At 36.8% G+C, this 27,500-nt stretch overlaps 1 protein-coding gene across 1 annotated transcript in view; it reads left to right on the plus strand.

Moving 5' to 3' along the window:
• The window catches only part of LOC136843139 (uncharacterized), a 93,570-nt gene that overhangs the window by 8,766 nt on the left and 57,304 nt on the right, over positions 1-27,500 (plus strand). Inside the window, exons 2-3 of the mRNA XM_067111186.1 lie at positions 13,700-13,846; positions 14,851-14,940. Coding sequence (XP_066967287.1) covers positions 13,700-13,846; positions 14,851-14,940 — 237 coding nt within the window. The remainder of the gene's footprint in view (positions 1-13,699; positions 13,847-14,850; positions 14,941-27,500) is intronic.

The raw sequence follows: 27,500 nt of genomic DNA on the forward strand, positions 1-27,500 counted from the left end.
CGGATAGGTTTGCTGAAAGCAAATGGGTGTTACAGACTAATACACACATAAACAAAGCCACTCCAGCATACTACAAACACATAACAGACACCTCACACGTCTCGAACTGTCGACCTAACCGCCCAGTTCTCCTCGCTGCTGGGAGAAAGGGAGCTGGGGATTGGTACGATACACGTAAACATCATTACCGGGGGTCTAAGCGATGTCAGTCAGGGCAGCCGATCGAGGCTACGCCTACCCCAACGCCAAATCAAAGTCCTTCAAAGAAGGCATCGTGCTTTACCCATATAAAATGGGAAAAAGCACGTTAAAATGAAAAATATATATATATATATATATATATATATATATATATATATATATATATATATATATATATATATATATATATATATATATATATATATATATATTATATATATATGTGTTTTCAGTAATGCGCAACACAACAGAGGTCTGTGAATAAAAAAAAGACCATAAGTATCGCCTGAGCGAAATCCACTTAGCCTCTAAGTGAGTTTAATTCCCCTGCATGACCGAGTAAGGCGGAGCACATGACCTTCAAGGAGTCTTACTCATTTACACTTTATTTTCCTTCTTTCCTCAAGCAATTTATGCTTCATAAACTATCGGTAGAATAGCTGGAATTATAAAATATTCGCGTTTTTTATCGTACTGCATGAATATATAGCATTTCAAGACTGTTCCCTTGACACAAACAGTTAATGGTGGTTTGCAACTCGATGAAGTCCTTATTCTGCTTAAAATAACATAACTATAAATAAATATAGTTATCATATCTATATTTATAAATAAATATAAATATTATCTTTCTATGGCAAGAAAGATCATATAAAAAATTGTATCATATAAATTTTGGGGGGATGATAGTGGTGCAAGAAAAATTTTCGGTTGAAAATTGCATAATCTGATTATCATATATTTATAATACTGTAGACAAAGTAATTAAAATTTGACTCACAACGAGAAACGACTATTTATTGGTTGTGCAGGGGAGAAAAATTCTGTGTTGGCGTAAAACCATCTTAATCTACAATATCAAGATTTGATCGTAATGTTTCTACACACACATATATATATATATATATATATATATATATATATATATATATATATATATATATATATATATATATATATATATATATATAATGTGTGTATAACTGAAATCACGAAAATATGGAACGTGACGAATATATAAAGACAAAATCCACGAAGGAAAGAGAAACACTGGAGTGCTGCGAGGCCTTTCGACTGGCGCCCTTTACTCGGCAGACTCAGCTCGGAAGCTTTGATGGCTAAGTAGAGTGGCGCCAGTCGAAAGGCCTGCAGCACTCCAATGTTTCTTTCCTTCATGGGATTTTTGTCTTTATATATATATATATATATATATATATATATATATATATATATATATATATATATATATATACTGTATATATATGCATATATGTGTATATCTATATATACATATACATATATATATATATATATATATATATATATATATATATATATATATATATATATATGTTAGCCATCATAGCTTCCTGAGCTGGATTTTTAGAATAAATTCCACCCTAATGGGAATGAAGACCTTAAAATATAGGAAACATATTTCCAAATAAGAAAATTTAGTTTTTATATTAAACTGAGAACCCCACTATCCCTGAATAACCAATGTATACATAAGGGTCCCCTTCGCTGTGAACAGCGTGAAATTATATTTAGCTCTTGATGAAAAATGAAATTTATATTTTGTTGCTCGAGTATTAATTGTTTGTATATCATATTGAGAGGATTTCTTTGGACATTAATTGAATGATCTCTAGTGACTTGTAGCTAAAGAAAGACATTTTCAATTCTCTTCCTTTTGATAAGAGCTAAATTTTATTTTGAATAGATACAGAGCGAAGTAAAAAAAAAAAAAAAGTTTTTGTTTCAAATGATCCACAGATCTTTAGTCATAAATTACAGATTATCTTCGTTCATGTCTTCCTGCTAACTTTGTTTAACTTTTAACTGAGTTTATGCTTGACTGATGAGTGATAAAAGATATATCTTTAGTGAGTGTGGCCAACAGATTTCACAATCCAAGATGACTTCTGAGTTTGAATCGTATCGTTTCAGCAAGTGTTATATGTATTTATCAACATACCAGATCTTCTTTTGTTTATACATTATCCTTTTGATTCAGGAAACTCCATATATATCCAGGGGATATCAATAAAACCCATCTGGGTCTGGAACCAGAGGGAAGAAGAAAACGTCAGATAATGAAAGACCTTCAGTTTGATTGACTTAGACATCAAAACTGACGGAGCAGTTCCTGTCTTTAAATCTGCGAAAGCTATTCACGAAGATACGTCTACGTGGTTTCGTTTTTCATGGCAATCTTAAAACAAGCATATAATTCCACAAAACTGCTTCTTATCATTCGGGTTTTATTAATGAGGAAACGATCTTAAGCTTTTCCGTTAAATCTTATTTGTATTTTCTTTGCTGTCCAGCATGTGCATTGTTGTCAGATAGTATGAAGATTTTCCTTTAAGCTTAAACAAACGATTTAAACTGATGTTCGAGACTGTAAGGTGCAGTAAATCATAGATTATTTTGGACATAAAATTGACTGCATGAAGAACACACCTTGATTCGTGATTTCCCGCAACCCCATTTCACATTTCTTTAGCAATGTTGGTAACAGTTAATTATACTACTGCCAGGCTTTAACCAACATTAACGACATTTTTTTGCAGGCTATCTCTTAGGATTATTTCGTTAATAGATCTGCAGTGCTCATTTACGACTTACAGAAAGAAATATACTCTATTCAGACACGATTATGCTTGTATTCCTTCCGTTGACTTCCACGGAGCTGTCAGTTGCGAAAGAAGGCAATAGGCCTAATGGTGCTTGAAAAAAATTCCTCACTTTAATAAGAGAGCATTCCTGCTACAGCATCACCTACGTGATTTAGTATATCGTCTGCTTCATTTATACCACGTAAATAGAGAGAGAGAGAGAGAGAGAGAGAGAGAGAGAGAGAGAGAGAGAGAGAGAGAGAGAGAGAGAGAGAAGGCTGATCTAAGTCTATGCATCTGGGAGCCATACAATGAAGCAGAAATGAATGGAAAAGAAGGGGAAATAGCTCTCTTGCCTTGTAAAAAATATTACAATGATCATAATACTCATTAATATTCCAAATCACAATCCAGCTCTCGTTGGCTGATAATTTTGTGCAAAAAAAAAAAAAAAAATTGATAAGGAAAATCGACTTCTGAATATTTTGCTTTTACATATAGATGTATAAAAGGTATCCGGATGGGCGATTATAGGTTTTGCTTTTGATAAACAAAACTCACAGCAATTTGTTAACGATGGAGTTTTTCAGGTCAGTCAGGCAGACCCCACAAAAAAGGTGATTATTATGGGGTAAGATTAAGCCTTTTTGGCTCCTGAGTAAGTCTTTATGGCTCCTCAGTAGGTCTTTATGGCTCCTGAGTAAGTCTTTATGGGTCCTGAGTAGGTCTTTATGGGTCTGAATAGGTCTTTATGGCTCCTCAGTAGACCTCTATGGCTCTGGATAGGTCTTTATGGGTCCTCAGTAAGTCTTTGTGGCTCTGAATAGGTCTTTATGGGTCCTGAGTAGGTCTTTATGGGTCCTGAGTAGGTCTTTATGGGTCCTCAGTAAGTCTTTGTGGCTCTGAATAGGTCTTTATGGGTCCTGAGTAGGTCTTTATGGGTCCTGAGTAGGTCTTTATGGGTCCTCAGTAAGTCTTTGTGGCTCTGAATAAGTTTTTATGGGTCCTGAGTAGGTCTTTATGGGTCCTGAGTAGGTCTTTATGGGTCCTCAGTAAGTCTTTGTGGCTCTGAATAGGTCTTTATGGGTCCTGAGCCGGTCTTTATGGCTTCAAGTCTTTACGATTCCCGACCTGTGATTGATTAAAGGACCGCCCTTACCTCACTGCCAGACCTCTTCTCTCCGCCATTTTTTACGGGTAATTTTTCGGCTACCGTTCCATCATGCTTAAGGATGGAGTCCCATCTGCTTTCAGGCGCCCAAGTAATGGTTGAAATCCGTAATCCATGGATTGCAAGGTTCAGGGACTGTTAATCCCAAACGCCGCCCCCCCCCCCCACAACCTCTGAGTCTAGTCTCAAAGTGTTTTGTTGTGCCCTCTTTATCTGGTCTATTTCACTCTTAGGTTAGGTTAGGGCATTGTGTTGGCAGTTCCATCGGCCTCTTCATTCCAAAAATGCACAGATAAGCGAATGAACCCAAGGAAAAGATGTGGGTTTCTCTACCTGAATGTGTTTTCTATTACTTGATTGGTCATCCTTGTTTCATCTCTGCAAAAATAGCTTCGCAAAAATTAGATTTAGGAACCAACTTAATATGAAAAAAAATTTATAAAACAATAAAAGAGAAGCACTGAAAACAAAGAATGTAACTGTTGGCGGACAAAAACCCTGAATTCGTCTTTCCTATTAAAATTACATAGCTCACTGAGAACCGCATAAGCAAGGCAAATAAAGAAGGCTGGCTTCATCAAGCATCTGCATGATACGGAAAGACCATTCTTAGCGAAAGAACTTCATTTTTAGATCTCTAAACAGAGACATCATTCAGATATTCTTTACCTACTAAACCACAGAAATGTTATGTTTTCCAAATAAATATAATGGGTAATACAATTAGGTGCCATATCGGCTAATAACCCTATACCTTCAAGTTTCTAATTAAATGTAGGACTATAATTGTATCTGATAGGCCAGTGATAAAAAAACTAGTTTGCAATATAAACAAACTAAATTTACTTTTCATTATCTTGCGCGTTTATTCACTTATTAAATTCAACAGGCTTTATAATTTATAAGACAGATTTTATCAGATTCCTACTAAGGAATTTAATATTTTTAAAAAGAAATAACTTTGTCATTGAAGGAAGTTAAACCCTTATGAAAATGATAATACTATTTATCAACAAATTATTTACATCAAGATATATTTCCACATGAAGTGGACTCCAAAAAAACAATGTGAAATTTTAACCAACTTAACCACCGTTCGGCATTGCCTTGAGGAAAGAAATAAAAAAAAAAGGAAAAAAATCGAGTTTTCTGTACAGCATATAATCAGAACCACCGAAAACACATCTATCTTCCGTTGGTCTTGGTATAATGCTGTATGAGCCGCGGCCCATGAATCTTCAACCACGGTCTGGTGGTGGCCTGTCCTATATCGTTGCCAGAAGTACGATTATGCCTAACTTGAACCTTAAATAAAATAAAACTAATGACGCTAGAGGGCTGCAATTTGGTATGTTTGATGACTGGAGGGTGGATGATCAACATAACAATTTGCAGCCCTCTAGCCTCAGTAGTTTTCTTTTACAGAAAACTAAAACTAAAGTTATAATCATAGACGAAATGTTATAATTTTTTTTTCATCTCATGCAATGCTGATCATTATTTCATTTCGCTAGAGAGCAATACGTTTCCATCTTTAGTGGAAATTTGCCTCAATGACGGTTGAATAACTATGATGATAGCTGAATCCTATAAGTGAAATTAGTGGTAATTTCTTTGATATATTAGAAAAAAAAGAATTTAGGCCAAAGGCCAAACTCTGGGACCTATGAGGCCATTCAGCGCTGAAACGGAAATTGACAGTTAAAAGGTTTGAAAGGCGTAACAGGAGGAAAAACGTCGCAGCTGCACTATGAATCAACTGTTAGGAGAGGATGGAAAGTGAGATGGAAGAAAGAGAATATAAACGGAAGAGGTAGAGTAAAAGGAATGAAAGGGGTTGCAGCTAGGGGCCGAAGGGGTGCTGCGTAGAACCTTAAGTAATGCCTACAGTGCAGTGCACTGCATGAGGTGCACTGATGGCACTGCCCCATATGGGGTATGGTATTTTTAAAGCCACCAGGGCTTCTCAGAAATAGGACTACTCCTTCGAACTGCCTCGCCACTCGAGGTCATTCCAGCCGCCTTAGTTCATTAGTTCAGTTGCACTGACGACAAAGAAATATGTTTTTACGTTAAAACTAATTTAATTACTTTAAATTTCAATGAACAGAATGTTTATTGATAATATATTGACGTTTTATAATAAAGCTGCTGGGCATCAATATATTTCAATTAGACAAAAAGTTACTCTGGAAATATTTTCTTGTCCCATCCATCTACTTCTGACTTAGAAACCAATTTTGCTTATGAAATAGAAAAAATAAAATATTTGATTCTTGGATAAAGATTAAAATGCACTTTACTGCATGCGTTAACGGTAAATAACTAATATCTTAGTCCTATAACCAAGTGAATAAATATACAACCAATACATTATATGTCTTGAAAAACTTCTGTTATTGTCTCGTCATTCCTTGTTTCGTTTCGACTAAGATTATGAAAGATTAAAATGGAAACTGAAATATGGCTCTACTGAATGAGAGCAGCAGATTTCGCTTCTAGATATAAATCTGAATTTGACTCGCACGAGTTGGATCTGCCAGTGTTTTCTATAATTCAATCGTTATTTTCTCTAACTCAATCGTTATTTTCTCTCATTTAATCGTCAGTTGCAACCGATTCTCCATTCACGCTTAAAAACATCAGTAACAAATCCCCTCCGTTGAAACAGGTAAAATAAATTAAAGCGTTGCACACTTTAGCATTTATAACAACAGGAAGCCAAAGAGAGAGAGAGAGAGAGAGAGAGAGAGAGAGAGAGAGAGAGAGAGAGAGAGAGAGAGAGCCAAGTCCATGAATTCGCGAGCTATAGAATAAAGCAGAAATGGTAAACAGAAAGGGAAATAGCTCTCTTACTTTGCAATAGAACATACTTAGGATTATTATATTTATACAGAAGTTTGAAATAACAAAGTAGTTCTTGCTGGCCGACAATAGTTTCACCTAAAGTGGCGAGAGAGTACATGACCCCTTAATATTTTCCTTATAAATAAAAAAAAATAATCAAAGATATCCAGATGGGCGATTACTACTTTTGCTGGTGATAAACAAAACCCACAGAAATTTGCTAACGAAGGTTTTTCACAGATCAGTCGGTAAAAGCACAGAAGAGATGGCTGATAATTTACATCTTTTATGGGATAAGAATACGCCCTTTCGCTTCCTGAGTAAGTCTTTATGGCTCCTGATTAAGTCTTGATGGCTCCTCAGTAAGTATTCATGTCCCCTGAGTAGGTATTTATGGCTCCTCAGTACGTATTCATGTACCCTGAGCAAGTCTGTATGGCTCCTGAGTAGGTCTTTATGGCTCCTGAGTAGGTCTTCATGCCTCCTGGGTGGGTCTTGATGGCTCCTCAGTACGTATTTATGCCCCCTAAGTAGGTCTTTATAGGTCTTGAGTAGGTCTTCACGGCTCATGAGTAGGTTTTTATGGCTCGTGAGTAAGTCTTGATGGCTCCTGAGTAGGCCTTGATGGCTCCTCTCCTGAGTAGGTCTTGATGGCTCCTGAGCGGGTCTTTATGGCTACTCATTAAGTAGTCATGTCCCCTGAGTAGGTCTTTATGGGTCCTTAGTAGGTCTTTATGGCACCTGAGTAAATCTTCATGCCTCCTGAGTAGGTTTTTATGGCTCCTGAGTACAGTAAGTCTTAACGATTCCTGATCTGTAATATTAAGGGGATTCCTGATCTGTAATATTAAGGGGCCCGCCCTCCCCTCACTGCCAGATCTCTTCTCTCATCCAATTTTTACAGGTATTCTTTCGGCTACCGTTCCATCATGCTTAAGGAGGGAATCCCACCTGCTCCCAGGTGCCCTTCTTACACAATGGGAATCCACAATGTTGAAATTCCTGGATTGCAAGGTTTGGGGACGAATGTTAATTTTCCCCCTCTGAGTCTAGCCTCATAGTGTTTTGTTCTACCTTCTTGATCTAGTTTATTTCACTTTCAGACTATGTTAGGGCATTGTGTTGCCAGTTCCATCAGCCCCTTCATTCTAAAAAAATGCACAGCTGAGCGAGTTACTCCAAGGAAAAACTGGGGTTTCCCTTACACGGATAGCCTATATTCCAAGCAATTTCACAGACCAAGAGTTCATTATTCATCCTTCCTCCATTGCTGCAAAAATATATCTTCGTAAAAGTTAGATTTAGAAGCATCCGTTCCATGAAAAACATTTATAAAATAATAAACGAGAAATTATGAAAACAAAGAATGTATCTGAATTCACCTTTTCTATTAACATTACATAGCTCACTGAGAAGTGTATAAGCAAGGCAAATGAAGCAGGCTGCCTTCAACAAGCATCTGAGGAGACTCGGTGAAGGCGTCCATATCGCGCTGACAAAAGAGCTTCATTTTTAGGTCTCTAATAGGAGACACAATTAAGATAGTCTTTTCCTATTTAAATGCAGAAATGATGCTTTGTTGAAGAAGCATAACAGCTATTCCCTCAAAGAGCCACGTCCACTAATAACCCAATACCTTCAAGTTTCTAATGAAATGGGCATAACATTTTGATTGTACTTAAAAAGTTAATGCTACCGAAAATAATTGTTTACAGACGACTTCCAAATAGTTGGTAGTGGATAAAAGAAATTCCTTTTCATTTAGCTTGGGGTTTTTTTCCTCATCAAAATCAAAAGTCTTACTAACTTTGAACCAGATTTTATCAGGTTTCTATCAAAGGAAGTTTAATGTATTTAAAAAAGATATGACTGTGTCAATGAAGGAACTGAAATTCTTAAGAACATGATAATAATATTCATCAACAAATCGTGAATATCAAAGGAAATTTCCATCCGAAGTGGATTCCAAAAAACAGGGGGGGGGGGAACTTTTAATGTAAAATGTAATTAACAATATCTTGATCACCATCAGTCATTGTCTAATAAGCACCATATTCTTTGGAAGCTTGAATTTCAAGTCAAAGGCCCCCTGTGGGCTTGTTCCATATGAATAGGGTTTATCTTCTGAATAATAATAATAATAATAATAATAATAATAATAATAATAATAATAATAATAATAATAATAATAATAATATAATAATAATACTCAACTGGGAACAATTCATGTTTTTTAGTCAGTGATAAATCTTACCTGGTAAAGCTGGAATCTTTACACCTCATACAATTACATTTTAGTTACTTGAAGGATACTGGGAGCCAATGATGGCTTCCTAAAAAATAGCCTAGATTGAGGATGGTCACAATTGTTGAATTCACGACGACCATTTTCTCCTGACTTTATTAATGCTGATAACAACAAATTATAGCAAATTTCGAGTAGAGTCAAATTTAACTGGCTTTTATACCATACAATGATTTGGAATATTTCATTACTAGATCAACAGCAGTAAGTTATAGTTCACTGTCAGACAGATAGATAAATTAGACCCTTATTTAATTTTCCAGAATTTTCTGCAGCTCCGCAAACAAAACAGTATTAGGAAATGATTAAAAATCCTTCGTTGAGCTAAAGTAAGACATCTTAAATCGCTGTACACTTTAACGTTTAATTCAATTTTAAGGCTAGACAGAATGTCAGGAAGAGAGAGAGAGAGAGAGAGAGAGAGAGAGAGAGAGAGAGAGAGAGAGAGAGAGAGAGAGAGAGAGAGAGAGAGAGAGGAAGGTAAATTCTGCCCATTCGGGAACCATGCAATAACACAAACCTGAGGGAAAATAAAGAGGATATCTTTCTTTCCGTATATTAAAAAAAGTTGAAATATTGCTAACTCATGAAAATCATAAATGAAATATTCCGATGATTATTGTTACGGCAATGATAATCACTGTAAAAATACTCAACCATAATCCAACTCTTGCAACCCAACCCTTGCTGCTTGATGGAAATTTAAACAAAAATAAGTAAATAAAGAAAATCATCTAAAAGAATGACCCTAGAATGTTTATTATATGAAAAGATACATGCATGAGGATAGTAGAATGTTCCACTGCACCTGGAATTTTATTAAATAAAATGTGTACTTGCAGTTCAGCAAAAAAAAAAAAGAAAAAAAAAATCCTGGCTTCGTCTTTTCGATTTGAGTTACATAATTGAAGTTACATAATTTGTGAAGCAAGCTGTGTTCAACAACGAGCACTGCTGGGAAAACGGGGATTGTCTGTTTTGGAATCCCCGGAAATTTTGTTCGCCATTCTGCGTACAAGCTCAGATGAATTATGCAAAGAGAGAATCGATGATCAGAATCAGTTTCAATTCGTTTTAACTGAACTGGATTAATGGATAAATGAGATTTCGTTAAAGAAAGGTTTTAGATATTCTATAAACTATCATACACTATGACTTACAATACTTATGTACTGTACATAGATATAGTATTTTATGTATATGGTCATAGTATTTCATTTTGACGAACTATAAAAATTCAAAATAATCTTTTTCCAGTTTACTCACAGAGCTGATGGTACATTCATCGACGCATAGTTTAAACGAGGCAATATTTCCATAAGAAATAGCTTCCAAATACAGCATTCAGTTTTTATTATATTTTAAATTGAAATCCATAATTATCTTGACCGTCTTTTTGTTACTTTCTCGGCTAAACGAAAGAGTGAAAGCTAACAGTCACTTAAGAATGAAAAGTTACCTGTTTTTTATTTATTTCTTTTGGGAAATATTTGTCACAAAGACTTCCTTAAGGTGAATAACTTTTGGTTTCATTCTTAACATAAATTTACCTAAATTAGTGACTGGTAAAGCTTTTAGTATCATCCTTTTTTAAAATAAATTCTTTGATTTTTAAGTCACTGAGGATGTTGAAAAAATCCTGTTTCGATGTTTGAAGTCACACCAACTATTTGTTCATTGGTTCACGTATAGTGATGACAATAAAATATACCATTACGCTGAAACCAAATAAATTCTCTTAACATGTAATGAGCATAATGTTCAGTGATGATATATTGATGTTTTCTAACAAATTTGCTGAATAAAATGTTAAATTATTTGATAGTGTAGTAATATTTTTTTACACTGACTTCAGAATGTGAGGTCAATTTCAGGCAACTGAAAAAAAATCCAAAGTCATTAAGATTAAAATTGCTATTAAAAAAGAAAATTGCATCAGTTAAAACTCCATTTCAATTAAGTGGCATTCGTTAAGGAAATCCTATTATCACCAACCTCCAAAAAAGTGTTCTTGAATTTAAGATGTGAAAATGTTCAAGACATCCAGATCATGAAGCTATTTTGGTGATTAAAAAAATAGGTATTCACTTTATGCCATTCTTTTGGATCCGATGGTGTGTTGGTAACCAGGCTTTTTCAAAGGACTTTATAAATGGTGATTGTCATAGGTTTCGATGATAAACTAAAATGATAATAGCCTTTACCTAGATTAAATTAAGATTTCATTTAATATCTTATTAACGCATGATTAGGATTGAGTGCAGGTTGTTTTAGCATTTTTCAGCAGAATGCAATTATTTTTCTCTCTATTCCATTCATTATTTTATCATCTAGACCACAGTAAGATTATTAGGATTCACGGACGGTGGCATCAAAATAGAATACGAATTTGTTTATCCCCAAGAACCTTACTGACTTCAGATTTTTGATAAGGAGCATATACAGTATATCTGGTTTCATCAAATCAATAAAAGGAACATGTTGCAAAAAAAAAAAAAAGTTTGGCTCTTAATTGACATAGGACCTTCGAAAAATAGTGCCTAATTCTGAAAACCAGAGGCGTCTGAAGTATGAAATTTTTACTTTCAAACTGACCTGTGACCTAGAAAAGGGTCAAGCATATTTAGAGAGAGTAATCGGAAGTTCCCACGGTACCTGCCTACCTACCTACCAAGTTGCACGAAAATCTAAGAAAATGGTATTAGTGACTCCACTATCAGTACCATATGCCCTGGCCAAGTGGTAATATCGGGGTTTGTCAACAAATCACATATACGATGGCACTGAAGAACAGAGCATTGTGTGCCTAAGAAACGGTCTCTAAAATATAATATCAAATCTTACTAGGAATATGAAGATACGTAACATCTACATTTTAAAAATTATGTTTTTGATCAAAGTAAGAAGCTAAATTAAGCTTTCCTCTAAAAACAAACCTTAATAAATTGATTTCTACGAGTATTTCCATCTGACGTCATAGGTTAAGTTGGTTAAAGAATATACGAATTTTAAATGGATAGAATTTGATTCCAAATTCCAAGTCGATGAGATTGATATCGTCAATGGGGGGCTAAACACAGATTTCAGTTTAAGAGTAGATCATGAACCACTAAGCCATGATAGGCTTTTTAAAATTTACTTCATCAGAGAGTAAGTTGCAACGATAAATGCTAGTTTTCACGCTGACCCTTCATACATTTCTTCAGTATTGATGATGACAATGAATTATGGAATATTTTGATGCTAAACTAAACGAACATTTTCTTTCTTGGCATAGAGTGCTTACACTTTTAATGAGAGTTCATTAACGTTTACCTACAATCACAATGTAATAAGTATTCCGACCAGGCATGAATTTATTTTAAACTGATATTTTCCTAATCCAGTCATCAATACTTTGCAAATGTCTCATCACAGTTTGCTGATACCAACTTATACCAATGAGATCATCCTGAGAGAGAGAGAGAGAGAGAGAGAGAGAGAGAGAGAGAGAGAGAGAGAGAGAGAGAGAGAGAGAGACTTTGCTAATTCAGATTTCGCTTCATTCAGCACACATTAGTTTTGTCATGCATTATATCATTTGCCACAAATGTTCGCTCTTATTCAGTAGAATCACCTCTTGTGCATCAATAAATATCTTATAGTCTAAAGCAAACTGTGATGAGACATCTGCTAATTATTGATGGCTGGGTTAGTAAAATATCAGTTAAAAATAAATTCATGCCTGATTGGAACACTTATCATATTGTGATTGTAAGTAAACATTAATGAACTCTCATTAAAATTGTAAGCATTCTATGCAAAGAAGGAAACTGTTCGTTTAGTTTAGCATCAAAATATTCCATAATTCATTGACATCATCAACTTTGAAGAAATGTAAGGCGGGTCAACGCGAAAGCTAGCATTTATCGTTGCGACTTACCCTGATGGAGTAAATTTTGAGAAGCCTACTGTGGCTTAATGGTTCACGATCTACTGTTAAACTGAAATCTCTATTTAACCCCCACTGACGATATCAATCTCTATTTAACCCTCACTGACGATATCAATCTCATCGACTTGCTTAAATTTGGAATCGAATTTCATCCACTTAAAATTCGTATATTCTTTAACCAACTCAATCTATAAAGTCAGATGGAAATAGAAATGACGAAAGTAGATATATATATATATATATATATATATATATATATATATATATATATATATATATATATATATATATATATATATATATATATATATATATATATATATATATATATATATATATATATATATATATATATGTCTTTGACAAAAGGCCCGGGTTCGATCCCTGGCAGGGGCATATATATATTTATCAGTTATAATTCACCTTAGATGTAAGTTATTCCCAAATGAATAGTGATTTCGATTTTAAATCATATTCGTGGTTTAATACTTGTGAATATAAGAAAGTCACGCATGTATAAATTACATTATATAATAATAATAATAATAATAATAATAATAATAATAATAATAATAATAATAGTAAAATTTTTTCTTTACATCCTTCTCCCCTCATTCTAGGTTATGCAGAAGGTCAACAACGCTCTAGCCACAAGGGTCACGCAACCTCAGGGGTCAGAGTTGAAACAGCAGGCCCTCTTCTCCCTCCTGGGACCTGAGTTTACGGACCAGCATTTTCCTTATCACAAATACAACGTCAAGATTCTGGTAAGGTTCGAAGGGTGGGAAAACTGGATACACCTGGCAACTACGGCACGAGAGTTGCCAAATACTTAATTACTGCTGCTGTACATTAGTAGCCATAACTGATGTGAACTTATTACTATTATTATTGAATAACTAACGTACATACTTTTTACACTGATTTAAATAAAATAACTTATATTTTTACAATAATTTAAACGTCAAACTTCAGAGCGGAAATTTCAATTAGGCTTGGGGTTTGTTTATGTATATTACGATGCTGTCTTTAGGTTTCTCAGTAAGTCTGTGGGATGAGGCTGTTAGCCCCATATATGTCCATTTTGACCCTATTTGAGACCACTACAGTCATATAACTGCCCAGTAAATAAATTAATTATGAGATTAAATGCTTCAGATAACACTAGTATATATATATATATATATACTGTATATATTTTACACATAGTATATATATATATATATATATATATATATATATATATATATATATATATATATACTGTAAATGTACACACACACATATATATATATAAATGAATATATATATATATATTGTAAATTCATTCTTTGCCTTTTTCTACCGATATGCCCACATTCATTTAGCCAGCAACATCTTACTAGAAAGTTCTTCATCAATAATGATTTTAAAATAACTGTAAAATGTTGAAACATAAGGTTAAAATTAGTGTAAGATTCAACGAACGAATAAAGTGATGAATACACATATAACAACAAAGTGATGAACATACAGATAACAAGTGATGAATATACATATAACGAGTTATAAATATACATATAACAATAAAGTGATGAATATACATATAACAATAAAGTGATGAAAATATACATATAAAATAACCATAAAGTGATGAATATACATATAACAATACAGTGATGAATATACACATAACAATAAAGTGATGAATATACATATAACAATAAAGTGATGAATATACATATAACAATGAAGCGATGAATATAAATATAACAATAAACATCCATTGCAGGACACACCGAAGATAAAACCCCACATGAAAGAGAAATACGTTGAGGAAATGAGGGAGTTCCTCATGAGAGCTCTGGACCAAGCACTGAAGGTAAGGTATAGAATTGCCTTCGTTTACTTTGGTTAATACTTTTCTTTATTAATAAGCAAATAACCTCAGCCCAATCCAGCACAAAGGCGCCATATTTACTCTGTGGGAGTCACCATGTCCAAATCTGATCTGTGGGAGCCATCATGCCCACATTTGATCTGTGGGAGCCATCATGCCCACATTTACTGTGTAAGTATAATCATACCTACATTTTCTCTGTGGGAGCCACCATGCCCGCATTACTCTGTAGGAGTCACGAAGCCCCACATTTACTCTGTGGGGTCACCATGCCCCACATTTTTTCTGTGGGAGTCACCAAGCCCCACACTTACTTTGTGGAAGTCTCCATGCCCCACATTTACTCTGTGAGTCACCATGCCCCACATTTTCTCGGGGAGTCACCATGCCCGCATTACTCTGTAGGAGTCACCAAGCCTCACATTTACTTTGTGGGAGTCACCATGCCCCACATTTACTGTGGGAGTCACCATGCCCCACATTTTCTCTGTGGGAGTCACCATACCTGCATTATTCTGTATGAGTCACCAAGCCCCACATTTACTCTGTGGGAGTCACCATGTTCCACATTTACACTGTGGAAGTCACCATGCCCAACATTTACTCTGTGGGAGTCATCATACCCAACAATTACTTTGTGTGAGTCACCATTCCCCACACTTGCTTTGTGGAAGTCCCCATGCCCACATTTAATTTGTGAAAATCACCAAGCCCCACATGTATTCTGTGGGAGTCACCATGCCTACCTTTGCTCTGTGGTAGTCACATGCCCACATTTGCTCTGTGGCGGTCACCATGCCCACATCTGATCTGTGAGATTCACAAATGCCCACATCTGATCTGTGGGAGTCCCCTTAACCACATTTACTCTGTGGGAGTCACCATACTCACATCTGATCTGTGGGAGTCACCATTCCCACACTAACTCTGTGGGAGTCACCATGCACAGATTTACTCTGGGAGTCACCATACACCACACTTGCTCTGTGGAGTCCCCATGCCCACATTTACTCTGTAGGAGTCACTATGCTCCACATTTACTCTGTGGGAGTCCCCAAGCCCACATTCTGTGGGAGTCACCATGACCACATTTACTCAGTGGGAGTCACCATGCCCACATTTACTCAGTGAAAGTCCCCATGCCGACATTTACTTTGTGGGAATCACCAAGCCCCACATATACTCTGTGGGAATCACCATGCACACCTTTACTCTGTGGTAGTCACCATGCCCACATCTGCTCTGTAGGAGTCATCATGCCCACATTGACTCTGTGGCAGTCACCATGCCCACTGTTGGAGTCACCATACCCATATTTACTTTTTGGGAATCACCAAGCCCCATATGTACTCTGTGGGAGTCACCATGCCCACCTCTACTCTGTGGTAGTCACCATGCCCACATTTACTCTGTGGAAGTCACCATGCCCACATTCAGTCTATAGGAGTCACCATGCCCACACTTACTCTGTGGGAGCTACCATGCCCACATTAGCTCGGTGGGACTCTGTAAATCTGAGACTGCACAGTTTTGAAATTTCATTCTCTGTAGTGCCAGGTTTCAGAATTCTCCTCCTGTTTCCGTTTTCCCCAACTCCCGAGAATTCTAGCTTTCAGTACGCTACTGGTAAAGCCCCGGTCTTTTGCAGTCAAGCTTTCTAGACAGAGGAATGCGATTAAAAACTCTTTCAAAGAAAATTTGACGTGGAGATTTTTGAGGCATGACTGACTTTTTTCTTCTCATGCATAGTCCGATAACATAACTTGAGTGGTTTATTTAAAATCATTTATACTATATTCAGCTTTCCCTTCGACTTCTTTTGTAGACTAAAACGCAGGAGAATGTGATACCATAATAATAATAATAATAATAATAATAATAATAATAATAATAATAATAATAATAATATCCTTTATTGCAGCTCAGGGCCATATCCATGGAATATACAAATACAATACACACAATCTAGATACATATATCATGATTTTAAAATAATAATCGGCAGTATCCACACAGTTGCTGAAGACGTAGAAAAAATAGAATTCATAATAATGGTAATGACAGTAAAAATATGGAGAATGATAGTAAAAAAAATATTAAAAATTATAAGAATTAAAAATACAATTGCAGACGATTAATTTCCAGCTAGGGACCTTACTAGGTTACAGAAGTCAGGTCCAGAAGGCTAAATACGAAAACTGAACATTGCAAAACTCTACAATGATATTAATCAATGTAATAATGAAAAAATAAAATACCAATAATAGCAAGAAACGTAGAAATATAATAATAATAATAATAATAATAATAATAATAATAATAATAATAATAATAATGACAGATTCTGGAGATGACACTTTATAATTGCAAAAACAGAGAAAAGGTCATTTCAGGAACAGCTATTATTATTAATATTTTTATTATCATTATTATTATCATTATTATTATTATTATTATTATTATTATTATTATTATTATTATTTTATCTTTTTTTAATATTATTACCATATTATTATTACTATTAATATTATTATTTTATTATTATTATTATTATTATTATTATTATTATTATTATTATTATTATTATTATTTGACCCAGTTTTACAGAGAAAAATTACCTCACAAAAACAGGTTGGCCTCAGCACTCCAACCATTGTGGTCAAGGCCTAAGCATCTGCTCTTGGATCTAAGCAGCGTTTAGCATAAATGGTTCCTGTAAATTACAGGACTTTCTTTGCATTCAGTCGCTAAACACTAACTAAACAGTAATGTACAATCACTAAACACTAACATTCACAATACACTTACACTCACTAAACACTCACACTTACTGTACACTCACACTCACTAAACACTCACACTTACTATACACTCACATTCACTAAACACTCACACTTGCTATACACTCACACTAAGTAAAACTAAACACTCATTATACACTAAACGCTCACTAAACACTCATAAAACACTAAACATTCACTAAATACTCACTGTACCCCAAACATTCAGTAAACTTTCAATAAACATTCACTTAATCCTAAACATTCATTAAACACTAAACACTCACTAAGCACACACTATACACCAAACATTTACTAAGTACAAACAATCACTAAGCACTCACTATACATTAACACTCACTAAACCCTAATCACTCATTAAACAGTAAATACTCACTAAACCCTAAATGCTCATTAAATCCCTAAACACTCATTAAACACTAAACAGTCAATGAACATTCATTAATCACTCATTAAACACTCACTAAACACTTACACAATAAACATTCACTAAACACTATCATTCATAAAACATTCACTAAGCCCTGAACACTCACTAAAAATTCACTGAATACTTATGCACTAAACATTCACTAAACACTAACATTCACTAAACTCTAAGCGCACACTAAACACGCACTAAACATTCACTAAACATTCACATTTGCAAAACATCCACCAAACCCTAAACACTCACTGAACATTCATTGAACAGTTAGACACTAAACATTCACTAAACACTAACATGCACTAAACTACCACTAAACCCTACACACTCACTAAACACTTACACATTAAACTTTCACTAAACCCTAAACACTCACTGAACATTCACTGAACACTTACACATTAAACTTTCACTAAACTCTAAACACTCACTGAACATTCACTGAATACTTACTGTACACACTAAACATTCACTAACCCTAAATACTCACAAAGCATTCACAAAGCATTCACTAGAGCCTAAACACTCACTAACATTCACTGAATACTTATACAATAAACATTCACTAACATTCACAAAACATTCACTAAACCCTAAACTAAACATTCACTAAACACTCATAAACATTCACTAAATGCTTACTCACTGAACCCTAAACATTTGCTAAACACCTACTCATTAAACATTAATGATAAAAAAATTCACAACTGCACTAAGCCCCTGTTCAATTTGCCGGTTACCAGACCTTTAAAGATTGCCGCAAAGCTTTGCAGCGCCACCCTAGTGGAAAACCTGCGAACTACGTAGTACTGGTATAGAGATCTCAACTCTAGGCATATATCATCTATGTTCCAAGTGGATCTTGTCTGGACCATTCTTGTCATCCCCGGGGTGACAGTAGGAAATCTGGGAATTCCAAAGTTTTCTGGGAATTCTGGAGGCTTCTGGGGCTTCCCAAAGGCTTCAAGACAATCGCCAGGCACTGAAGCCTTTGAAAACACTCATTAGATTCTCCAGGAATGCTTCAGAAGCTGTAGACTGCTTCAAAGGCTCCTGATTTCGTGAAAACATCTTCAAGAATATCCAGAAGCCTTCTCTCGTCTTCAGGAGATATCAGTAAGAGGGAATACCATAAGATTATAATGTAGAAGATGATTCGTTAAAGTAAAGGAACTGCTTATGTGTCAGAAAAAGAGCTCTTAAGAAATGGTAAACGCAATGTTAAAATGATCTAAAACCTTCGGGATTTTCCTTGAAGACATTTTGGAATCCTTCAGTCTCCAGCTCCTGGAAGAACGAGAGGAATGTCATTTGCGCATACGTCGAACTCCAGGAACAATCTCCGAGATACTTCAAATCGTCTGGAGGCCTTCAGAGAGAGCAAGTGTCATATTTGAAAAGCTGGGTAAGAGAAAGCAAAGAGTGTGGTGAAGGGGAGGGTCCGACCCAGAGGCTGCTTCCTCGGAGGAAGGCAGGTATCCTGCCAGGCTGGGGAAGCGGGCCTGGAGAGGGCCCAAGCCCCTCAAGGGTGGGCCCCAAAAGCCCCCAAGGCTCGCCAGTCTTTTGAGGGCAGCTTTGAAGGGAAAGGTCCGACCCACAAGCTGCTTCCTCAGAGGAAGGCAGGTATCCTGCCAGGCTGGGGAAGTAGTCCTGGAGATGGCCCAAAAACTTCAAGGATGAGGCTCAAAAACCCCCAAGGCTCGCCAGTCTCTTGGGGGCACCCTTGAAGGGAAGAGTCCGACCCAGAGGCTGCTTCCTCGGATGAAGGCAGGTATCCTGCCAGGCTGGGGAAGTGGGCCTGGAGAGGGCCCAAAAACTTCAAGGATGAGGCCCAAAAGCTACCAAGGCTCGCCATTCTCTTGAGGGCAGCCTTGAAGGGAAGGGTCCGACCCAGAGGCTGCTTCTTCGGAGGGAGGCAGGTATCCTGCCAGGCTGAGGAGGCGGTCCTGGAGAGGTCCCAAGAACTTCAAGGATGAGGCCCAAAAACCCCAGAGGCTCGCCAATCTCTTGAGGGCAGCCTTAAAGGGAAGGGTCCGACCCAGAGGCTGCATCCTCGGAGGAAGGCAGGTATCCTGCCAAGCTGGAGAAGCGGTCCTGAAGAGGGCCCAAGAACTTCAAGGATGAGGCCCAAAAGCCCCAGGGCTCGCCAGTCTCTTGAGGGATAGGCGACGCAGACCTTATTCACATTTTTTTCATCTTCCATTCCGAGTATTTTTCATTTGCTCTTTTCAAGTTCTGTTTCTTGGCGAGAGAGGAAGTCCTTCAGTTGTTCGATATCCTTTTCTTTCTTAATCATGGCATCCTCCCATTCTCCATTTTTCTTCTTTAGGCATTCGTTATTCGAGGAGAGGTCCTTATTTTTGCTTTCAGTTTTCCTTATCCTTTCCTGAGCATCAACAAGAGCTTTTCGAAGCTCTTCAACACAGGACCACTCTTTCCTTAACTCCTTCTCTAAATCCTCATTCTTTTGGATATGAAATTTTTCCTTCTGAATGGTGTCATCGGTTTCATTCTGGTTGTCCCAGTTCCTGAGAGCAGACTTAATCGTATTGGCTTTTCCATGCAGATGGCTAGTTAGTCCTCCAAAAACATTTTTAACAATATCATGTCCAAAGTTTTGAACTCCCTTTATAAAATATACAATTAATTTTACTTATAGATGATTCTAACGGAAAATGGAATAAAAAAAGGGAGGAAAAAGACAAATTTCCAAAACATGTTTTGAGAAAAGTGTTGAAGTTTTCAGTTCAGGCGAAATAAGATTCCAGAGGAAGAGAATTTGTCTCTTGTACATGTTTCTAGAAATGGACTCGGAACCTAGACTCTAAAAATACTGACCAGACTTAAAAATAACTTAATTATTGGTGTGTTTCATTAAACCTGCTTTATATAAACTATTGAATAAAATCGTCAAGAGCTTCATATCTATGCATACAAAATGGAATTAATAAAGCAATGGCATTTACTTATGTAAACGCTCGTATTCATACTCATTCATTCATACACACACACACCCATACTGTATATGTGTGTGTGTTTGTGTTTGTGTATGCGTGTGTGTATATATGTATAAAAATGTAATAATAGCTGTAGGCCTCTTAGTTTCAATCAAAGGGGGTATCTAGGAAAAGGCATACGTATATCATATCACAGTTTATTATTTCGCAATGTTGCATTACATCATCAAGGCTAAATTGAGCTAAAAAGACATTCTTCTTTTCAGCTCAGTTTAGCCTTGATGATGCAATGTGACATTGCTGAATGCCGTCGGCAATAATATTTTAGCTCAGTTAACCTTGATATTGCAATGTGATATTGCTGAATGCCGACGGCAGTACTAAAGTGTGATATGATATACGTATGCCTTTTCCTGGATGCCCCTTTGATAGAGATACACACAAACACACACACACACACACACACACACACACACACACATATATATATATATATATATATATATATATATATATATATATATATATATATATATACCTAGAAGGAACGATTTTGTAAAGAACAAGGTGCTTACATTTGCATTCATATCAGCCTGCCCTAGACACTCGAAAAAAGGGGAAAGTGAACAAAAAAGAAGAAAAATCCCTTTTTGTGCCCTCAAGCAAGGGATCTCAAACCCAAGACCATGGAAGGCCATGGTACAATGGCTAGGACACAGTCGAAGGTTGGATAACAAGGTTTGCATTCAGGGTACTGTAATCTTCTCTTAGAAAGGTTGCCTACCATTGGTAAATGGTCCCTTCCACTCACTGGTTTGATTTCGGAGTGTCCTTCTCCCAGGACACACTCATATACATATACTGTATATAATTTCCAGGTCATGGAGCATCAATCATTGGAGTGGCGATCTTCCTACCGAGCGTGTGGCCTCGGCCGGCCATAGTGAAAGGTCTCGGTCCAGCTCATAGTACTATACTTTATTATTATTATTATTATTATTATTATTATTATTATTATTATTATTATTATTATTATTATTATTATTACCTTTTTTACTATTATATTATCTTATTATTATTACTATTATTATTATTATTATTGTTGTTGTTGTTGTTGTTGCTGTTATTATTATTATTATTATTATTATTATTATTACTTGACCCAATTTCACAGAGAAAAATTACCTTACAAAAACAGGTTGGCCTAAGCACTCCAGCCATTGTAGTCAAGGCCTAAGCATCTGCTCTTGGATCCAAGCAGTGTTTAACATAAATGGCTCCTGTAAATTACAGGACTTTCTTTGCATCCAGTCGCTAAACACTAACTAAACAGTAATGTACAATCACTAAACACTAACATTCAAAATACACTTACACTCACTAAACACTCACACTTACTATACTTACACTCCCTAAACACACAAACTTACTATACACTCACACTCACTAAACAATCACAATTACTATACATTCACACTCAATAACACTAAACACTTGCTAAATACTCAGTGCACCCCAAACATTCACTTAAATCATAAACATTCATTAAACACTAAACACTCAATAAGCATTCACTATACACTAAACATTCACTAATTACTAACAATGCACTAAACACTCACTAAACATTCACTAAGCACTCATTATACACTAAACACTCGCTAAACCCTAAACACTCATTCAACGTAAATATTCACTAAACCCTCAATGCTCACTAAATCCCTAAACACTCATTAAACACTAAACAGTCAATGAGCTTTCACTAATCACTCATTAAACACTCACTAAACACTTAAAAACTAAACATTCACTAAAGACTAATTTTCACAAAAGTTCACTAAACTCACTTAATATTCACTGAATACTTCCTAGGCATTCACTAAACACTAACATTTACAAAACATTCACTAAACCCTACACACTCACTAAACATTAAGTGAATACTTACACACTAAACATTCACTAAACTCTAAGCAATCACTAAACATTTGATAAACACTAACATTCACAAAACATTCACTAAACCCTAAACACTCACTAAACATTCACTGAATACTTACACACTAACCACTCCCTAAATACTAACATGCACTAAACCTTCACTAAACCCTAAACACTCACTAAGCACTTACATACTAAACATTCACTAAACCCTAAACACTCACTAAACTTCACTGAATACTTACATACTAATCATTCACTAAAAAATAACATTCACAAGACATTCACTAAACACTCACTAAACATTCATTGAATACTTACACACTAAACATTCATAAAACACACTAAGCCCTAAACACTCACTAAACATTCACTGTATACTTACACACTTAACATTCACTAACATTCACTAAACCCTAAACACTCACTAAACATTCACTGAATACTTATGAACTAAACATTCACAAAACATCCACTAAACCCTAAACACTCATTAAACATTCACTGAATACTTACACACTAAACATCCACTAAACCCTTAAGTAAACATCCACTTAACGCTGAACTAAACATTCACCAAACACTTACTCAATAAACATTAATGATAAAAAAAATTCACAATTGCACTAAGCCCCTGTTCAATTTGCGGATTGCCAGACCTTTAAAGATGTCTGCAAGGCTTAGCAGCGCTGCACTGGTGGAAGACCACCGAACTACGAAGTACTAGTATAGAGATCGCAACTCCAGGTATATACCCTCTATGTTCCCAGTGGATCTTGTCCGCATCATCTTGTCATCCCCAGGGTGACAGTAGGGAATCTGGGAAATCAAAAGGTTTCTGGGAATTCTGGAGGCTTCTGGGGCTTCCCAATGCTTCAAGACAATCTCCAGGCTCTGTAGCCTTTGGATTTCTCGCACAATACTAAAGAACAGAGTTTTATGGAGAAGAAATCGAAGACGAAAGGCTTCGAAGATTTCTTTGGGGGAAGCCCACGTTTTTGGAGATGAATAAGCCTATGTTCTTGGAGATGAATTCCGGAGGCTTCTGGAGCTTCTGAAGGCTTCAACACGATCCCCACGCACTGAAGCCTTTGGAAACACTCATTGGATTCTTCAGGTATGCTTCACGAGCTGAGACTGCTCCAAAGAATCCTTATGTCGTGAATGACGTCTTCAAGAACACCCAGAAACCCTCTCTCTTCGTCGGGAGATATCAGTAAGAGGGAATCTCATAAGATTATAGGAGACGGCTCATTAAAGTAAAGAAACTGCTTATGTGTCAGAAAAAGAACTCTTAAGAAATGGTAAACGGGATGTTAAAATGATCTAAAACCTTTGGGATTTTCTTTGAAGAAATTTTGGAATCCTTTAGTCTCCAGCTCCTGGAAGAACGAAAGAAATGCCATTCGCGCATGCACCGAACTCCAAAGTCTCCAGGAACAATCTCCGAGATGCTTCAAATGGTCTGGAAGCCTTCAGAGAGAGCAAGTGTCATATTTGAAAAGCTGGGTATGAGAAAGTAAAGAGTATGGTGAAGGGAAGGGCCCGACCCAGAGGCTGCTTCCTTGGAGGAAGGCAGGTATCCTGCCAGGCTGGGGAAGCGGGCCTGGAGAGAGCCCAAGTCCCTCAAGGATGGGCCCTAAAAGCCCCCAAAGCTTGCCAGTCTTTTGAGGGCAGTTTTGAAGGGAAGGGTCCGACCCAGAGGATGCTTCCTCAGAGGAAGGCAGGTATCCTTCCAGGATGGGGAAGCGAGCTTGGAGAGGGCCCGCCCAAAACCTTCAAGAATGAGGCCGAAATGTCCGCAAGGCTTGCCAGTCTCTTGAGGGCAGCCTTGAAGGGAAGGGTCCAACCCAGAGGCTGCTTCCTCGGAGGAGGGCAGGTATCCTGCCTAGCTGGAGAAGTGGGCCTGGAGAGGGAGCAAGAACTTCAAGGATGTGGCAAAATCCCCCATAATTAGCATTATTACAATTAACATAATGAGATATGACTCCTTCTGCAGGAGTGGTAGTGATGAATATAATAACTGTCTACTTCTTTTAATTTGCATAGGGTTTTCACTATGCTTCTTCTGACTACCTTTTCATCATATATTTATTAAGGTCAAATAAAAGATATTCTTTTTTATTGGTTTTATTTCCTCTAAAAGTTACAAAAGTGAATGAAATAAGACACTCCCTAAATACTCACACTTACTATACACTCACACTCAATAACACTAAACACTCACTATACACTAAACGCTCACTAAACAATCATAAAACACTAAACACTCAATAAATACTTACTGTACTCCAAACATTCAGTAAACTTTCAATAAACATTCACTTAATCCTAAACATTCATTAAACACTAAACACTTACTAAGCATTCACTAAGCACTCACTATACACTAAACATTTGCTAAGTACTCACTTTACAGTAAACACTCATTAAACATTCACTAAGCACTCACTATACATTAACAGTCACTAAATCCTAAACACTCATTAAACACTAAACAGTCAATGAACATTCACTAATCACTCATTAAACACTCACTAAACTCTTACACACTAAACATTCACTAAACACTAACATTCATAAAACATTCATTAAACCCTAAACACTAACTGAACATTCACTGAATACACACTAAACATTCACTAAACCCTAAGCACTCACTACACATTCACTAAAGCCTAAATACTCACTAAACATTCACTGAATGCTTACATACTAAACATTCACTAAACACTAACATTCATAAAACATTCACTAAACCCTATACTCTCACTAAACATTCACTAAACCCTATACACTCACTACACATTCACTGAATACTTACACACCAAACATTCATAAAACATTCACTAACCCAAAACACTCACTAAACATTCACTGAATAGTTACACACTAAACACTTGCTAAACATTCACTGTAGTTACACACTAAACACTCACTAAACATTCACTGAATACTTACACACTAAACATTCACTAACATTCAGAAAACCCTAAACACTCACTAAACATTCACAAAATACTTGCACAATAAACACTCATTAAGATTCACAAAACATTCACTAAACCCTAAACTAAACATTCACTAAACACCTACTCACAACCCTAAACATTTGCTAAACACTTTCTCATCAAACATTAATGATGAAAAAATTCACAGTTCCACTAAGCCCCTGTTCAATTTGCGGGTTACCAGACCTTTAAAGATGGCTGCAAGGCTTTGCAGCACTGCCCTGATGGAAGACCACCGAACTACGTAGAGATCGCAACTCCAGGTATATACCCTCTATGTTCCAAGTGGATCTTGCCCACATCATTCTTCTTATCCCCAGGGAATCTGTGAATTCAAAAGGTTTCTGGGAATTCTGGAAGCTTCTGGGGCTTCCCAAGGCTTCAAGGCAATCACCAGGCTCTGTAGTCTTTGGATTTCTTGCACAATACTAAAGAACAGAGTTTTATGGAGAAGAAATCGGAGACGAAGGCCTTCGAAGATTTCTTTGGGTGAAGCCCACATTTTTGGAGATGAATAAGCCTACATTCTTGGGCATGAATTCCAGAGCCTTCTGGGGCTTCTGAAGGCTTCACGACGATCTCCAGGCACTGAAGCCTTTGGAAACGCCCATTGGATTCTCCAGGAATGCTTCAGGAGATGAAGACTGCTTCATAGGATCCTGATGTCGTGAAGATGTCTTCAAGAATACCTAGAAGCCTTCTCTCGTCGTCAGGAGATATCAGTAAGAGGGAATCCCATAAGATCGTAGAAGACAACTCGTTAAAGTAAAGAAACTGCTTATGTGTCAGAAAAAGAACTCTTAAGTAATGGTAAACGGGATGTTAAAATGATCTAAAACTTTCAGGATTTTCCTTGAAGACATTTTGGAATCCTTCAGTCTCCAACTCCTAGAAGAACGAGAGAAATGTCATTTGCGCATGTGCCAAACTCCAAAGTCCCCAGGAACAATCTCCGAGATGCTTCAAATGGTCTGGAAGCCTTCAGAGAGAGCAAGTGTCATATTTGAAAAGATGGGTATGAGAAAGCAAAGAGTATGGTGAAGGGAAGGGTCCGACCCAGAGGCTGCTTCCTCGGAGGAAGGCAGGTATCCTGCAAGGCTGGGGAAGCGGGCCTGGAGAGGGCCCAAGCCCCTTAAGGATGGGCCCCAAAAGCCCCCAAGGCTTGCCAGTCTTCTTGGGGTAGCTTTGAAGGGAAGGGTCCGACCCAGAGGCTGCTTCCTCGGAGGAAGGCAGGTATCCTGCCAGGCTGGGGAAGCGGGCCTGGAGAGGGCCCAAGTCCCTTAAGGATGGGCCCCAAAAGCCCCCAAGGCTTGCCAGTCTTCTTGGGGTAGCTTTGAAGGGAAGGGTCCAACCCAGAGGCTGCTTCCTCGGAGGAAGGCAGGTATCCTGCCAGGCTGGGGAAGCG

Source organism: Macrobrachium rosenbergii, chromosome 2 (assembly GCF_040412425.1).
Source record: "Macrobrachium rosenbergii isolate ZJJX-2024 chromosome 2, ASM4041242v1, whole genome shotgun sequence".
In the NCBI taxonomy this organism is placed as follows: Eukaryota; Metazoa; Arthropoda; class Malacostraca; order Decapoda; family Palaemonidae; genus Macrobrachium; species Macrobrachium rosenbergii.